This window comes from Hyaena hyaena, unplaced genomic scaffold (genome assembly GCF_003009895.1).
Source record: "Hyaena hyaena isolate Hyena2069 unplaced genomic scaffold, ASM300989v1 scaffold_45, whole genome shotgun sequence".
In the NCBI taxonomy this organism is placed as follows: Eukaryota; Metazoa; Chordata; class Mammalia; order Carnivora; family Hyaenidae; genus Hyaena; species Hyaena hyaena.
Genome location: NW_024080677.1, coordinates 1,473,478 through 1,491,503, shown reverse-complemented (window position 1 = coordinate 1,491,503; position 18,026 = coordinate 1,473,478). Strand labels below are relative to the sequence as shown.

General features: G+C 36.4%; 1 protein-coding gene across 5 annotated transcripts in view; it reads left to right on the top strand.

Moving 5' to 3' along the window:
* The window catches only part of ATP13A3 (ATPase 13A3), an 85,477-nt gene that overhangs the window by 21,266 nt on the left and 46,185 nt on the right, over nt 1-18,026 (top strand). For 3 of the 5 annotated variants that reach the window (XM_039230309.1, XM_039230306.1, XM_039230307.1), the window contains 11 exons: nt 3,521-3,619; nt 5,000-5,173; nt 6,393-6,575; nt 6,864-6,934; nt 8,607-8,687; nt 9,854-9,923; nt 12,087-12,221; nt 12,692-12,764; nt 15,513-15,644; nt 17,219-17,398; nt 17,538-17,695. In XM_039230309.1, coding sequence (XP_039086240.1) covers nt 3,569-3,619; nt 5,000-5,173; nt 6,393-6,575; nt 6,864-6,934; nt 8,607-8,687; nt 9,854-9,923; nt 12,087-12,221; nt 12,692-12,764; nt 15,513-15,644; nt 17,219-17,398; nt 17,538-17,695 — 1,308 coding nt within the window. In that variant the 5' untranslated portion in view covers nt 3,521-3,568. Of the gene's footprint in view, nt 1-3,520; nt 3,620-4,999; nt 5,174-6,392; nt 6,576-6,863; nt 6,935-7,611; nt 8,688-9,853; nt 9,924-12,086; nt 12,222-12,691; nt 12,765-15,512; nt 15,645-17,218; nt 17,399-17,537; nt 17,696-18,026 lie in introns of those variants that run through there. The other 2 variants (XM_039230308.1, XM_039230310.1) reach the window with 2 other exon arrangements.

The window sequence follows — 18,026 nt, the reverse complement described above, 5'->3', positions numbered from 1 at the left end:
GATCATGACTTGAGCCGAAGTCAGACTCTTAACCGACTGAGCCACCCAGACACCCCCCATTTCCATTTATCTACCTGAGGACTTCCTTTAACGTTTTTTTTCAGGTTTTGTAAAAAAAAAAAAAAAAAGGTCTTTATTTCACCTTTGATTTTGGACGATATTTTTGCTGGGTATAGAACTTTTTGAATGGTTTCTGTTTCTCAGTACTTCAAGATGTTATGCTTAGTTCTTCTCACCTGCATTATTTTTAGCAAGAAATCCATGTCATTCTTATCTATGTGTGTCACATATATTTTTCCTCTGACTCCTTTTAAGAATTTTTTATCACTGCTTTTGAGCAGTTCGTTAGTGACATGCCTTGTTGTAATTATTCAGTGTTTATTTGCTTAGTATTAGTTGGACTTTGTGGATCTGTAGGCTTATATTTTTCATCTAATTTGGAAAACATTTTGCCATTATATCATTACATATTTCTGGTCTCTCCTACCTTGCATGTGTATTAGGACTTGAAGTTGTCTCATAGCTTACTGGTGTTTTGTGCTTTTTTTCTCCCTAGTCTTTTTTCTGTTCATTTTTCATTTTGGATATTTCTATTACTTTGTCTTCAGGTTCATTAATTTTTCTTTTGCAGCATGTAATCTGCTGTTAATCCCATCTAGTAAATTTTTCATTCATCTCTGAACCTGTACTTTCTATCTTCTCATCAGCTTGGTTCTTTTTATATCTTTCATGTCTCTACTTAACGTGTTCAGTCTTTCCTTTTGCTTTTTGAACATACAGATTACAGTTACAAGAGCTGTTTTAATGTTCTTATCTTCCAGTTCTATTATTTGTGTCCGTTCTTGGTCTTTTCCTACTGATTGATTTTTCTTGTTATGGGTTATATTTTCTTCTTTGCATCTCTGTTAAGTTTTAATTGGATGTTGAGTATTGTAACTTGATGGGACTAGAAATTTTGCATTCTTATAAATTCCTTGAACTTTGTGAAGCTGTGAAATTATTTGGAAATGGTTTATTCCTTTAGGTCTTAAGAGTTTTGTTAGGTAGGATCAGAGTAGCTTTTAGTTTAGGGCTAATTTGATCCCATTGCTGAAGCAACACCCTTCTGTGTACTCTCCCTGATTCCTTGTGACTAACAATGTTTCCACTGTGGTTGGTAGGAACAAGCACTCAGCCCTGTGTGAACCCTGGTGATGTTTTACTCTTTTATTATTTAATGTTTTATTTACTTGTGAGAGAGAGAGAGAGAGAGAGAGAGACAGCATGAGCAGGGGAGGGGCAGAGAGAGAGGGAGACACAGAATCTGAAGCAGGCTCCAGGCTTTGAGCTGTCAGCACAGAGCCTGATGCAGGGCTCAGACCCACGAACCATGAGATCATGACCTCAGCCGAAGTCGACGCTCAACTGACTGAGCCACCCAGGCGGACCAGTGATGTTTTACTGTCAATAGTTTTGGATGGTGCTTTCCCTAGCCTCCAGTAGTTTGCTCACGTCTGTACTGATTGGTACTCAGCTTAAGACTTCAGGGGGACTGTGTTACAGATTTCCATTGTTCTTTCTCTGTACCGATCTCTGCACTGATAGTCAGCCTTACAAACCTGCCTCCTCCTCAGGGGATGCCTTTGATGCTTCCCTAGACTCCTAGCTTCATCTCCCCAACTCAGGGGAGATTGCCCCCTACCCCCCGCCTCCCTTGTCCCCTCCGCCCCCCTACCCCCCACGGGTTCCCTGCAGTACTGGGCTATCTATGCCTTATGCATTCAGTCAACAATAGTTGATCTTTTCTACAGGGTAAGAGGTCGGGTTTGCTTATTCTCCCAGAAATCTGTTAGTGGCCCTTAAGGTTATGGCCCTTAAGAATAGCTGTCACCTCAAGTCATGTTGATTTGATGAATCAGTCTTACCCTGGTGGAATGACTCCAATAATATGCTTCAAAGCTGTTAACACTATCCTAGACTGAGAACAAATTGTTACTAAATTGCCCACAGGGCTTTATAATAATGTGGCCTGTTTTGGAGATGTTGGACCAGATACCTCTAAGTCTTCATTTCCACCATGGCACTGAGTCTTTGTTTATATTTATTACATACTATCATGTATATATGTTACATATAACAATATATGTAACATAATTTATACATAATATATATATTTTTATAATCAAAGTTCTTTGTTTTATTTCTGTAGAAATCCTGCTCTGCATAGCCCTGACAGCATCTCCAGGGCAATAGCAGAAGGCACAGAGGCTCTGAGTGCTGGAGCAGGAGGCATCGGTAGTTTTTATTGGTCATTTTGTTGATGACATAGATCAAGAGATTTTAGTACTCTTATTTTTACATACGAGATTTGTTTAAAATTCTCCTGTTAATTCATATCATGTAAACATCAAATAGCTATTGCTGTCTTAGCACAAAATCTTCCTTACATCATTTGTTCAACAAATACTTTTTGAGTGCCTGTCATGTATTAGGCCTGTGCTTACACACTGGGTAGATGAGCAGAGGGACGGCATCTGGAATGAGAGGTAATATTCCCACTGTGCTCTCCAGCATTAGTCTAAAGCAGTGCTATTTGGTCTCAGACATTTTTACAGTCTTAAAAAGTTAATGTGAACTCTGAAGAGCTTCTGTTTATGTGAGTTATATCTGTTGGTACAATGTTAATTAAAGCTGATATCTTTAAGAATATTAATTTAATAAAAAAGAATATTAATTTAATAAAACATAGCAGTAATAAGCTTATTTCATATTAACATTTTTCTGAAAAATATTTATCTTCTAGAAACAAAAAAAGATCACAAAACTAGCATTGTTTAAATTTGCAAATCTCTTTAATGTGGGGCTGAATGTCAAATATTTGAAATTAATATACCCTTTCTCAAAACAGGAAAAAATTTGTCGATGATCTCCATGAATTTTCTCCTAGACAGGCATTGTAGGTAGTCAGACCATCAGAAGGTTACCTAGTGGACTTGGACCCAGAATGAGGGAGTGATCTCTAATAGGGGTGCAGCTGCCTTAGGAGTTGACTCTTGACCAGGGATTCCCATTCATTTAATAGGTGCTCAGTAAATATTTGTTGGATGATTAATTGAATAATCTTGGGAAGATGTTGGGGTTGGTTTCACTGCTGGTACTTTACTTCTTCGCTATATTTCCAAGTAATAAATTGAGTTGTGTGAAGTTCTTTTAGCTGAAGATGGTTAAACTAGGTTAGTGCTCTGAGTCTGGGAAATGAAGAGAGATGATTCTTCGGTAATTTCTTTAGAACTTCATTGTTTTTGCCAATGCTGTTAGTATAAATTAATTGATGAAATATGCCAGGATTTGTGATAACACATATCCTGAGGACCAGCACACTATTGAAAATGTCATTAAAGCCAGCCAGTACTTTAGTGAGTACTTAAATATCAGCAAAACTTTGATACATATATCATGACAAAAAATCTTACAGTATGAAGGTATATAGTCTGCTTAAGATACAATAGAATTCCTAACATTTGTTCTTCCTTTCCTTCAGTTATCTTCAACTGTTCTGAAGCATAAGACCCCTCAAACCACTGTAGATATGGACAAAGAAGAAAGGAAGACTATCAACCAGGGTCAAGAAGATGAAATGGTAACTGATTTTTATATTTCACTTGTAAAGTGTGAAGAATTTATCTCCATAATTTATTATTCCAGGGAAGTAGAAAAGTACATTAAAACACACACACACACACACGTACACAAAACCAGTGTGCTTTCCACATCCTGACTGTTTTTGATTTGGGATTATGTAACATCTCTGTTTGTTGGTTTTAGTATAATTCCTGTTTCCCTTGTGGATTGTTAATACTAGAGAAGTATGCTTTTTTTATTTGGTAATTTAAGAAGCTACATTAGCTAATATTTATATATAATCCCAAATATAAGATTTCCAATTTTGATTTCTATAAAAGGCACTCTTAGGGCATCTGGCTGGCTTAGTTGGTATAGCATGTGACTCTTGATCTCAGGGTCCTGAGTTCAAGCCCCACATTGGGCATGGAGCCTACTTAAGAAAAAAAAAAATTTAACATGAACTTAGTAATAAAAAGCACTTTTCAACTCTTTGTATGTGGCAGGGGTTAGGTAAGGTTATCAGGTAAAATAAGACACTCTGTTAAATGCGAAATTCATATAATCAGGGAATAAAGTTTTCATATGGGCATGTCCCAAATATTACATAGGTCAAACAAAAAAAATTCATTAATTTTTTATTGAAATTTAAGTATTAACCAGGCCTCCTGCGTTTTCATTTGCTAAATTTGGCAGCCCTGTTGAATTGTGGTGAGGGGAGTAAACTAAAACAATTGAAATAATTTGGGTCAGGAGGTCACATCAATCAGTTATAGCAATATTGAGACCATTAGTTAATCATTTGGGAGAAACATAAAGTTAAAACCTGCTGTATGGTGTGCATTGTGGCATTATGGCTTATATCCTGGAACAGAAATAAGACAGTGGAAAAACTAGTGAAATTCTACCTAAGACTAGTTTTAGTTAATTATAATGTGTCAGTGTCAATCTCTTGATTTTGACAAATGTACCAAGTTAACAGGGGAAACTAGATGGAGGATATACAGGAATTCTTAATGTTTTTGTAACTCTTCTGCAGATCTAAAATTACTCAAAAATTAAAAGTTTATTTAAAGAAACCTTACCTTTTAGGGGTACCTGGGTGGCTCAGTCAGTTGAGTGTCCAACTTCTGCTTAGGTCCTGATCTCATGGTTCATGAGTTCGAGCCTCACGTTAGGCTTGCTGCTGTCAGCGCAGAGCCTGCTTTCCATCCTCTGTCCCCGCCCTCCCCCCGCCCCCATCATCATGCTTTTTCAAAAATAGACAAGACATAAAACAAACAAAAAAACCCTACCTTTTATGTGACAAAATAGATAATACACATTTGGAAAACAAAACTTTGGCATTTTTCTCATATATCATTTGATATTTAATTGTGTGCTCACTGTGTCCATGCAGGAGATTTATGGCTATAATTTGTGTCGCTGGAAGCTTGCCATAGTCTCTCTAGGAGTGGTTTGTACTGGTGGCTTTCTTCTCCTCCTCCTCTACTGGATGCCTGAGTGGCGGGTGAAGGCTACCTGCATGAGAGCTGCGATTAAAGACTGTGAAGTGGTGCTGCTGAGGACTACTGTAAGTCCATGTGTTCACTTGGAGCTGGTTATTTCAGGAGCAGAGGAATGCTTTTGTGTGTGCTTCGTTGAGAACAATGTATGAGGAGAACATCACTGCTAGGGAATAATCAGGAATGCCAGTCCTGGGGCACCTGGGTGGCTCAGTTGGCTAAGCATCCAACTTCGGCTCAGGTCATGATCTCACGGTTCGTGGATTCCAGCCCTACATTGGGCTGTGTGCTGACAGCCAGCTCAGAGCCTGGAGGCTGTTTCAGAATCTGTATCTCCCTCTCTCTCTGACCCTCCCCTGCTCATGCTGTCTTTCTCTCTCTCATAAATAAATAAAACATTTAAAAAAATTTAAAAAAGGAATGCCAGTCCTAAAAGCATGTGTGTTCAAAATGAGTATTATCACAGTGATTAGAATATAAAGGAATCTTAAGGATGATTATGTCAGCCCCTTCCTCTTGTACCCCTTTATTTCGTAGTTCTTTTTTTTTTTTAATTTTTAATGTTTTATTTATTTATTTATTTATTTATTTATTTATTTATTTATTTCTAGGGGAGAGAGAGAGAGACAGCATGAGCAGGGGAGGGCCAGAGAGAGAGGGAGTCACGGACTGAAACAGGCTCCAGGCTCTGAGCTGGCAGTCAGCACAGAGCCCAATGCGGGGCTTGAACCCACGAACCGCGAGATATGAGCTAAGCGAAAGTCAGACGCTTAACCGACTAAGCCACCCAGGCACCCCCTTTTGTAGTTCTTGATGCACTGTGAGATTAAGATTAGATGCCTATCTTTCAAGGTCATTGGCTAGTTTAAGGACTGTATCAGATGTGTTATTCACTAGGCTGGCTCCCTTTCTACTATGTGATGTTGATGCATCCAGGGTTTTTTGTTTTGTTTGGTTGGAAACATTTTATCAGAGGCTTTAATTTCTAGTCTCAGTATGTTGATGGGTACATTAAGAAGTTACTCATGATCTTTCAGGGATATTAGTGAAGTATATCATAAACTGGTGAGCAATGGAAAGCACTTCATGTTGGAATTTATACATCTTCATGAAATGGTTTAACATTTAGTGAGTAGGAAGTGATGCTTTCTCAATTAGAAATGAGTAAATAATATGTAAAGAATGGGAATTTAAAAATATATTAAAAGATATATAGGCATTATAGGAATAGGTATTATGTAATATGTCCAATTGACTTTTTATCTTTATCCTTTCCTCTCTTATAAGGATGAATTCAGAATGTGGTTTTGTGCAAAAATTCGCTTTCTTTCTCTGGAAACTAATCCATTTTTGAGTCTAAAATCTATGACTGATAAAGTTGCCAATGGCCACGCTGCTCATATTGCTGAAAATTTGGCTACAGAGAATAGGCATGAGATAAGCAAATATTCACAAACTCAACCGCAGCAGGTATGGTGATCTTAGTGTTATGGTTGCTTTGAAAACCAGAATTCTTACATTTTATCTTATCATAGCCTGTAATTTTGTGCTTGCAGTTATTTTTGTTTGGGATGAATATATATGCATATAAAATACTTATTACTATATATAACACAGTTTAGGTAATACTAGAAGAAGCAGATTGCATTTGCATGTGATCACTTTAATTGTAATACATAATAGATTTGTGTTAGTAAACTTAATTGTTAACGGATGATGATAGTGCTTTTTGATGTAACATTTATGTGTGTTCTGCAGATTCGTTATTTTACCCACCACAGTGTAAAATACTTCTGGAATGATACCCTTCACAATTTTGATTTTTTAAAGTAAGTGTTTTTCTTCTGTTTGGATTCTGAGTATCTTAAAAATGTTCTAGATGGAAAAGAAATCATTGTAGTGTTACAAAAAATTGAAGAGGTATTTATTGCATAACTTTTATTCACTTATTAACAACTCCCTCGTGTTATTTGGATACTTGTTAACCATCTTAGGCTAAACCCTCCTTACAACTTGTACCTTGGCAAAATTTAGTATACGTGGTGTCGAAGCGAGCACTGCACCTTGGCACAATTTACATAAAAGATTGGAATAGTGTGATTCTCCAAATCCATTCTGAGTTTGAGTTCTTTTCTTTTCGTGGGTTCATCTCAAAGTGAATTTTAGAGTACACTTTATAGTCCGTCAGAATGTCTGAATTGTCATTTCCCAAACAGAAATTTAACTTTATTATGTGGATAAAGATTGACACATTGTCCAGTGTTTTAAGCCTTGAATAGGATAAATTGGAGGAATCCCTTAAAATTTATATTTTGTGGAGGCTTGAAGTTATGTAAGTACTGAATTAATTAGGATTCTGTTTTTCTTGCTATTGTCAAAATGATTATCATAAACACTCATTAAATATCATTACTTGAGAGTGCTAAAGGAATTCTTAATATTAGCAATACAAAGAGAATTGCCTTACGAACATTTAAAATATTCACGTCTGAATTTTTTTCCTCAGACACTAAAGACTTGGAATATTCTGGAATAGACTTGAGCATTTCCATATGCCTAATTCTGAAGACCATTAGTAGTTAAGAACTGTTACCTTATAGAACACTGCCAGTGAGCTGCCATTTTGTTTTTTTAAAAGAGACTTGGAGCTGATCCCTGCTGCTTTTGGAGAAGTCATCAACTTCAGTGGAAAAAAATGTCAAACCTGTTTGTCTTGTGGCATTTTCCAGCTGTAGAAACTTCTAGAACTTAAACTTATCCCAATGATAGCAGTTAATTATGGAACTTAGTTTTTCTATCTGGAAAAAATGGAAAAGGATTGGAGTTAAATGATGTGTAGGGTTCCTTTGGAGCTCTATGACTAGTATCTCAGTTAACATAAGCATAATTAAGACATTTTTGGGGAAAAGTAGGTCTGTTGTTTGAATCCAGTTAGAATTGTTACAGATTTTGGACATTGCCCATGACTCCTAAATTCTGTATTTCTCTCCTAGGTTTGTATTAGAACAGGGATAGATTTGGATTGATGCCTTTGTGGGAATAAACATCTGAATAGGATTTGTTAGCATGAAGCTTAAAAGATTGAAGAGGGAAAATTACATAGATTAAAAAGTAAAAAATTATCTTTAGTTTGGAATTCTCAAGTTAGTCGTACTTTACCCATAATTTTATTAGTTTAATTAATAGCTCTTATACAGGTTTGATACAGCTTTAAAGGATAATAATATTGTCATATAAACTTGAGTGTCTAGAACCATCTTATCATGTGGTAGATGCATTGGCTAATTTAGAATTAGGCACATCACATTTGAGACTTAGAACTTTCATTATTGGTTATCTTACGAATTTGAGATTTAAAAATTCTCATTCATTATTTTAGTTTTTGTTAGGGTTTCTATTTGTAAGGAAGTCACTTTAAAATCAGGAATATAGAAAAATGAGGCATTAAGACATTTGGATATTTTAAACTTTGTTTAAAGTAAAAACTTTGGATTTATTTAGGGGACTGGATGAAGGTGTTTCTTGTACGTCAATTTATGAAAAGCATAGTGCAGGACTGACAAAGGGGATGCATGCCTACAGGTAATTTTTATCCAACTAAAGTTAGATCTGTTCTCAAAATCCCTAAATAAAGTAGTATATATAGTCCACCCTTTTACCATATAGTTGTATATGTTAACAGGTATTTAAATATTATAGACTGAGTAGTTGACAACTTACTGATATTTTATTTGAGTAAGACTGTCTCTCAGTTTAAGAATTATGAAAATGTTGAAACTGGAATTTTGAAGTTGGTATCCCTGAAAATATTCCATATTTTATCAATTCTAAGGTGCACATTTTCGTCATTTTAACATTTCTAAAGGAGGGATGTGTCACGCAGTGGGGGGGGGGGTGTCATCTTTTACTTGACAATGTTTTATCCTGATAGCACATAAAATGATGGGTATGTCTTATAATTGATAGCAGCTTAGATTTTCTGAGATGCATTGGGAATTCTAGGCATGAGCTCAAAATTTACTACAATGAGTATTTGTAAATTGGGTTGCATAATCTTTTTTTTATCATGTTATTCTTTGCTACAGTATAAGACTAAATCAGTGTATTGTATATTTTAAGGATAAATGGTATTTTCAAATTAAATTACTAGTTTTCTTATGCTTTTGTAGCATGTTTTTTTCAGTAGGATATTAAAACATGGATTCATTTAGACCTATACTTCATAAAGGCAAGAATTACTTTTTATCTTATAGAAAGTACTAACAGGAGTTTAAGTGGAAGGATTTAAGCAACCTTTTAAAAGCATTTTTAAAAAAGTGAGATGTACACTGTTTTGAAATAAACACTGTTAGTACAATATTCCCGTTAGAAAAATAGTATAGGACCCCTCAAATTTATTTATTTAGTCTCTTGCAAAACTGAATTGCAATCCAAAATTGTTGAGGTGTATTGTGTTCAAGGATGAAAAAGCATTTGCAGACATGGTTATTATAGACTAGGGGGAAAGGCATTTGTCACACAAAAAGATATGTGACAGAATGAAACAACAGTGTAGTTATCCAATATTGATTACTTTGGTTTCAATACTGTAGGTAGAGAATAGTAGAAGGAAAGTATGTAGAGACACGAATGTTTAAGTTCCAGATTTAAGAGCAGTCTGTGGTTTGACTTTTATCTAGTGAAATGCCATCCCTAAATTATACTATTGTTATATAATGTAACACTATTATTATGTTTTCCTGTTGTAGAAAATTGCTTTATGGAGTAAATGAAATTACTGTGAAAGTGCCTTCTGTTTTTAAGCTTCTAATTAAGGAGGTAAGACAGCATTTGTGATCAATAGAGTTGTCAATTTGAAAAGAGCCATGATTTAAGTAATAAGATATTCTTGGTTTTCTGTTTCTTAATTTCTCTCTCATTCTCTCTCTCTCTTTTTTTTAATTTGGAAGGTAAAGGTAGTAACTTTGCTAAAGAAATAATTTAGGGGCATGAATTACCTTTTTATTACTTGTTTTTCTTTTCTTTTTTTTAATTCTTAGTTGTACATCTAAATCTTGCCCTGTTTTATAGTTGTATACACCTGTCTTTTATATCCAATTTTTAGATGATTTATTGTGTTTATTCTTCACTGGTATTTGTTCATTTTTGGGAACTAGACATTGTACTGTAACTTTGGAGTACAAAACATGACCTGTTGATTGACCATGAGGAACTTGTAGTTTATCGTGGGAGGGAAATGTTTCAGTAGTTACTGTAGTGACTGGTCAGTTGTAAGTGCCATTGAAGAAATGTGAATAAAGGTTATACACGTAAAGGAAGGGAGTATGGGATCTTGCCTGGCAGAGTTAGGCTCTTTAGCCTTCCTTTTGATTTTTGGCTAAAGATCAAGGGTTGGGTGAATACTTTCATTAGATATACAGATTATTTTCCTCAGTTCCTGAGGGTGGCCATATTATGCTGCTTTAGAACACAGCAGAGAGGACTGGAGGAGTTAGACAGCCTGGTTTTATAATATGGTTTTGTCAGTAACTAGCTTTGATCCTTAGAAAATTTTTCTTCTCCTTTATCTGTAAAACTGGAGTAAGTCCTTTCAAATTATGTAATTTTAAAGTAAAGTGGGGTAAAAGTGCTTTGAAAAGTTCAGGTGTCAATTTTAAGACATTTGGGGGAAGTTATTAATGAAATTGATAAAATACTATGAAATTTGAATAAATGAAGACTGTTGCCAGGACTGCTTTATCTCTTTTCTTTTTTAAAATTTTTTTAATGTTTTATTTATTTCTGAGAGAGAGAGAGAGAGACAGTGTGAGCAAGGGAGGGTCAGAGAGAGAGGGAGATACAGAATCTGAAGCAGACACCAGGCTCTGAGCTAGCTGTCAGCACAGAGCCCGACGCAGGGTTTGAACCCACGAACCGTGAGATCATGACCTGAGCCCAAGTCGGACGCTTAACCAACTGAGCCACCCAGGCGCCCCTTATCTCTTTTTTTTCATTCAGGTTTATTTATTGATTTACTTATTTATTTATTTATTTTGAGGGAGACAGAGACAGTGTGAGCGGGAAAAGGGTAGAGGGGGAGAGAGAATCCCAGGCTCTGACAGAGCAGAACCTGAGGTGGGTCTTGAATTCATGAAACAGTGAGATCATGACCCGAGCTGAATCCGAGAGTTGGATGCTTATCCAATTATCTGACTGAGCTACCCAGGCTCCCCTTTTCATTCAGGTTTTAATCCTTAATTATTTCCTTAGAGAATACAAAACAGTATAACTTCCTGTCTCCTATTTGTCTTCCCTTTAGTCTCCAGTGGACCTTTGACTTATTAGAAAATTGGTATTTGGAGTTCATAATAAGTGAACATTTGTTCCATTTAATTAAAATTTTTATATCCTTTAGTTGCCCAGTAATTATTGGAAGTAAATGTACTTGATTGCTGAAGCAGAATGAAGAACAGTGAAATACACACATTTTTTTCTGTTTTTTGCTGAATCTGTACTTAGGTTTGGTATGGATCTAGATCGATGCAAATAAATTAAGTTTATTTAGCTGAACTCTAGTTTTTAATGGTAAAAAAGTACTGTACTAACTCTGGGTAGTGTATGTTGCCCAGAGGTACTGGAGAGCTTACCCTCTAAGTATCTTGTTGCTTCTTTCTGTTTTTTAAATGTTCATTTATTTTTGAGAGAAAGTGCTAGTAGGGGAGGGGCAGAAAGAGAGAGAGAGGATCCAAAGTGGGCTTTGTGCTGAGAGCAGCGAGCCTGAGGCGAGGCCCAAACTCCTGAGCTATGAGGCCATGGAGCTGTGAGGTCATGACCTGAGCTGAAGTCGGATGCTTAATCGACTGAGCCACCCAGGCGCCCCTTGTTGGGTTATTTCTTAAATGCAAAGGTAGAACAATACCTTTTATTCTATAAATAAATATTTATTCATAACAAAGGTTATAAATACCTCATCCAATTTGACTTAAAAATCTTATTTTTTAGGTTCTCAACCCATTTTACATTTTCCAGCTGTTCAGTGTTATACTGTGGAGCACTGATGAATACTATTATTATGCTCTAGCCATTGTGATTATGTCTATAGTGTCAATTGTAAGCTCTCTGTATTCCATTAGAAAGGTAAGTCCAGTTTATTATGGCTTTTACAACGGTGTTTGTATTTTGTAGTAACATGTAATGTGTAGAGTAGGACTTGGTACAGAGTAATACTCAATATAGTTATTCTTTTAATTGTATGAATATGTACGCCTTTCCCTCTCTCTTTGTGGTGGAGGAAGGCAGATGCTTTTTAGAGTTAGACTACCGCCTGGCTGCTTAGAGGCTGTAGGGATCTCTGTGTGCTTATCCCAGACTGAAATACTGGACGGTGGATTCTGCCGTTCTCAGGGCTGTCTCATTAATTAAAGTACTTCTTATTTTGTCTAGAGCTAATTGAATAATCTTTGAATCTTTCATTCTTGACATTTTTAATGGCAGAATAGTATACATTTACCATATTAACTTACTTTATAGCACCTTTGCTTTTAAATATCTTGAAGAGTGGGTTTGTATTCACTAATTTTCACTCCCCCCCCACCCCCCCGTTTCAGCAATATATTATGTTGCATGACATGGTGGCAGCTCACAGCACTGTGAGAGTTTCAGTTTGCAGAGTGAACGGAGGTAAGTACTTTAGGTAACACTTGGATAAATACGTCAAAAAAGCTACCCATTGAGCACTGATGACTGAGCAAGACAGTGTATTATACATGTGCATTCATTTTAAGAAGTAAAAATAAGTGTTTGGATTTGTACTCATCTCTGAGTTTGTGTGAAACTCATTGTAGTTTCTTTTTCTGTGATATGATAGGTACTGTGATAGGCTCTGGAAATGCAGTGGACTTAGTCCTTGCCATCATTGAACTTCTGTCTAGTTGGAAAGGCAGGTGATAAATAGTAACAACAAAGTGTGACAAATGCTATGATAAGGACAGGTCAGGGAATTTAGATGTATTAGAGAGAACTCATTTACCATAGGTGTCAGGGATGGCTTCTTGGAAAGAGTATTTTTAAGTGGTTGAGTTGGATAAGAGGTAGGCAAGAAGGTGGTATGGTGGGGGTGAGAGAGGGAGAGAAGAGGGTTCTAAGTGTCCAGTGTTCTGGAAATGAGAGGGAGCTTGGTCGTTGTAAAAATTGAGGGAAACTCAGTGTGACCGGTACAGCAGCTAGATAATGGCAGCTAGGTGATGGATCTAAGGCATGTAAAGGAATTTGGCCTCATTCCAAAAGGTAATGGGAAGCCATTGAAGGGCTTAAAAGCAGGGGGGTGATCTGATGTTTGCATTTTTGAAAAAATCGTTTTGGCTGCTATGTTCAGATGGGTTCAGAAGGGAGTAATATTGAAGGCATGAAATGGATCTAGGTGAGGATTGTGGAGATGGGTAGAAATGAGATGGGACTGAAAGATAATTAAATGTGGGCATTGAAAAGGATTTGATGATTCACTGGATGCGAGGGGATAGGGTGATGTCAGGCTTGGGGGATGGACATCAGTGCCATTTAATTAAGTGACACGGGGAGAAGCAGGATTGTAGGGAAGGATAATGACTTGGACGTGTTAGTTTGTGTGATGTGCTGTTGAAGAGGGAGACAGGAGGTAAAGGGCCGGTGGCCGCACAGCAGCCCGGGGCCGTGGAGCAGTAGGCGCTCTGCTTGGTTGAGAGCATCAAATCTGTCTCCCTTCTCTTGGCTCACTGTACTCACTACATCCGAGCACAAGCACAGTTTGGCCTGGCGGGTGCTTCCTGGTCACTTGTGGCCGTAGCTGGGAGTGTCTGCCTCCTCTCTTGGTGCTCCTCCTCTTCCTGCTCTGCTGCTGCTGCTGCTCTGGGGATGTTAGGACGTGGCGTTCAACTCGCACCTTCCTTCATCCCCTTTGTAAACTCTGACGGATCATTGGCAGTTTGTTTTCTGGTGTACCTGAGGGAAGTAGACTTTCAAGTGGCATTTCAAGCTTTGAAACAGTCAAGTTTATTTAAAAACAAAAATTATTATGCCTGGTATATGCTTAGTATCCTTAGAACTCTTTAGAAGTTGTTTCCTCATAGCTCCGTAAAGTACTCAGTTTTTTAGAAACGAAAAGAGTTTTCTTCTTACAGACTAACATCACAAACAGTAGTTTCTCCTCACCTGTCTTTGTTTACAAACTAGCATAACTCTCTTCTGAGCCTAGTATTAAACCTGAGGGAGGGAGGGAGGGAAAGAGAGAGAGTCTAAATATAAGGCAGTCTTCTAGAAAAACCTCCTTTTACTTGAGAAGATCTTTTAAAAAAGTGTTTAGCTAACTTGAATAATGTACAAATTTCTAAGGAAATAATGACCTAGATAAACTACTATGTTTATTTTGTAAATTTATTTAACATGTATCTAAAATGTTAGGACTATTTTAGGAATATTGAGAAGGAATTGAAATATTAAAAGTTATAAATAGTGGAAGTGAGAAGAAGAATGGTGTAAAAAATGCTGTTGAAATAGAAAATACACTTGGGTTGCCTGGGTGGCTCTGTCAGTTAAGCATTGACTTCGGCTCAGGTTATGATCTCTAGGTTCGTGAGTTCGAGCCCTGTGTCAGCCTTTGTACTAGAGCCTGGAGCCTGCTTTGGATTCTGTCTCCCTCTCTCTCTCTGCCCCTCCCATGCTTACGCTGTGTCTGTCTCTCAAAAATAAACATTAATAATAATAATGATAATAAAAAAGAGAAAATACATTAAACATTTCAATGCTTTCTACTGTTTCCAAGGGATAATAGAAATCTGAGCTTTTTAACCTGTAGTAGGGGATTTCATGTGTTGACTCACTGTTTTCTAAGAGGGCTGTTACGAGTGTTGAAGTCTAGCCATCTGCTTGGTCAGAGAGGACTTGGCATCACCTGTGTGCAGTTGGCATCCTATCAGAGGTCAAACTACCTTACACACGTAAACACCATGCTTTGTTAGCCTAAGGAATAATAATATTATTTGTCTTCTTTTCATTTATTGAGATTGTCCTACTTAACGCCATTATATGTTTAAATTCTTGAGGTCAGGCGACCTTCAGACAGTATTTTAATTTCTTCCCCTTGCATTTTAATTTCAAGTTCAATGATACTCTGTTTTATTTTTTACATTTTTTAAAATGTTTGTTTATTTTTGAGGCAAGAAAGAGCCCGCACGCACACGAGCGGTGGAGGGGCAGAGAGAGAGGGGCACAGAGGATCCAAGCAGGCTCCACACTGTCAGCGCAGAGCCTGATGTGCGAGTCTTGATCTCATAACCTGTGAGAGCATGACCTAAGCTGAAGTCAGACATTTAACTGACTGAGCCACTCAGGCACCCCATGAGTTAAAGAATTTTCTATTCAGATTTTTCTTTCTTTTTCTTTCTTTAAATCCAGAAATAGAAGAGATCTTTTCTACAGACCTTGTGCCAGGAGATGTTATGATCATTCCATTGAATGGGACAGTGATGCCCTGTGATGCAGTTCTAATTAATGGTACTTGCATTGTAAATGAAAGCATGTTAACAGGTAAACTAAATGAGTGAAAATCAGATCAGTTTATAATGATATTAGGATTCCGTAGTTACTGATTAAGCTATTTAACTATCTTATTATATCTCTACTTGTAAAATATTATTTGTATTCTTTACTCATGTTATGACTGTGGTGGATAATGAAGATTTTTTTTTTTCTCTATTATTCTGAGGGGACCAGATTCTTCATTATACTCAGTTGTGAGACTAAATTATTATGCTGGTGTTCACTACATCTTTTGACATACTTCTTTTGACATGGAGAAATATTTTGCAGTAAGGGAAGAGGAAATAAGTCCTTTGCCTACAGAGAATGGCAGCATATTTACTTCCCTATTTGATGTGTAACAAGTAGAAATAAAGATTTTATTTTTCTTTAAACTGGTGTAGGGGGGAGGAGAACTAGACTTTGAAATGACTTCACTTTGGAAATTCGTAATCTGAAGGTAGAACTTCATATAATTTATCACTTCACTTTTTTTTTTTTGGGGGGGGTCAACCTGGAAAGAAGTGATTCCTATATGTTTTCAAACTGTTAAGAGTCTTGTCTTAAAACACAGTCACACAAATATCCCCACATACTTGACATCTTTGAAACAAGAAATATGAGTGCTACATACAGAGAATTAAATTTTAATGGTAAAAAGAACTTGGCATTTTGTTGTTGTTTGAGAGAGCTATCATACTACATCTTTCTCCTCTCCCTTCCCTAGAGGTGTGTGTGTGTGTGTGTGTGTGTGTGTGTGTGTGTGTGTGTGTGTGTGTTTGTTTAGTGGAGGTTAGGAGTAGGTCTTCACATCTTTGTGTTTGAGGTTGCAGAGTGCTTTCCAATTCACTTTTTAGGTATAAGAGAGCAGATGCTGGGCTGTGGCAACTACCTGGTCTTCTTACCTGAAACATTACAAAATCATTTCCAAATTATTATGACTCACAGCTCACTTTCAGGAATTATTGTGGGAGGCAAGGCTTGATATTTTTCAGCAAGGAAATTGGTAGATACAAAGTTAATTGAATAAGCTTTGTTATCCACATAAGAGAACTCTTTTTTTTTTTTAAAGCTTTTTAATTTTTTTAAGTAATTCTTAACACCCCCAAGATTAAGAATTTCATGTTCTACTGACCAAGCCAGCCAGGCACCCCACGCATATGAGAATTCTTTTCGGTTTTTTTTATACTTTTTTTTTTTTTTTTTACTTCATTTACATTTATTATAGTATCCTGTAACACAACAAATGTAAAACTAATCTATCTAAACTAAATATATTTTTAGTACACACGCTTTTCTTTGAGGTAGGGTTAGGTAATCCACAGTACCTTCAGTTTTTTAAAAAAATTTTATTGTTTTTTAAAATTTACATCCAAGTTACTTAACACATAGTGCAACAATGATTTCAGGAGTAGATTCCTTAATGCCCTTTATCCATTTACCCCACCCCGCCCCCCAAACCCTGAGAATTCTTAACTATTAAAGCAGTAGTATGATAACATGTAAACTATTTAACAATTCAAGATTTGTGTATTTGATGCTGATTTTATGCTTTAATTTATTATTTATTATATTTTTTAAAGGAGAGAGTGTTCCAGTGACAAAGACTAATTTGCCAAATCCTTCAGTGGACATAAAAGGAATGGGAGATGAATTCTATAGTCCAGAAATACATAAACGACACACTTTGTTTTGTGGGACTACTGTAATTCAAACTCGTTTCTACACTGGAGAACTTGTCAAAGCTGTAGTAGTTAGAACAGGTAGAAAACATTTCATCTCTTCTTGCATGGTTTAGCATATTTGATACTTACTGAATGTTTAAAAGAGATTTTACTTTGGGAGTTGATTCTCATTTTCTTATAAAAATACAGTCATTTTCTTCTTTAAATTTTTTCAAAGGATTTAGTACTTCCAAAGGACAGCTTGTTCGTTCTATATTATATCCCAAACCAACTGATTTTAAACTCTACAGAGATGCCTATTTGTTTCTACTGTGTCTTGTGGCAGTGGCTGGCATTGGGTTTATCTACACTATTGTCAATAGCATCTTAAATAAGGTATGTAAACGGGACTCTTAATAGGGTTTGATTCTTAATGATCACGTGTGGCTGCTGAGGATTTGAAATGGGGCTAAATGAGATGAAGAACCTAACTTTTAATTTAAATTAAATTATATGAGACTAGTAGCTGTTACTTTAGGAAAGTACAGTATAGAACAGTTTCATCATAGAAAGTTCTTTGGGACAGCTCTGGTTTAGGTGATCTTTTTCTTGCTTCTTTGTTACACAAAGTCACCAAAAGCTTTATTTTCTCTTTGTAACTTCTGGGATATATAGCATTCAAGTTATTTGTGATTACTTAATTGAAGATACTTCTAAGAGACCTGGT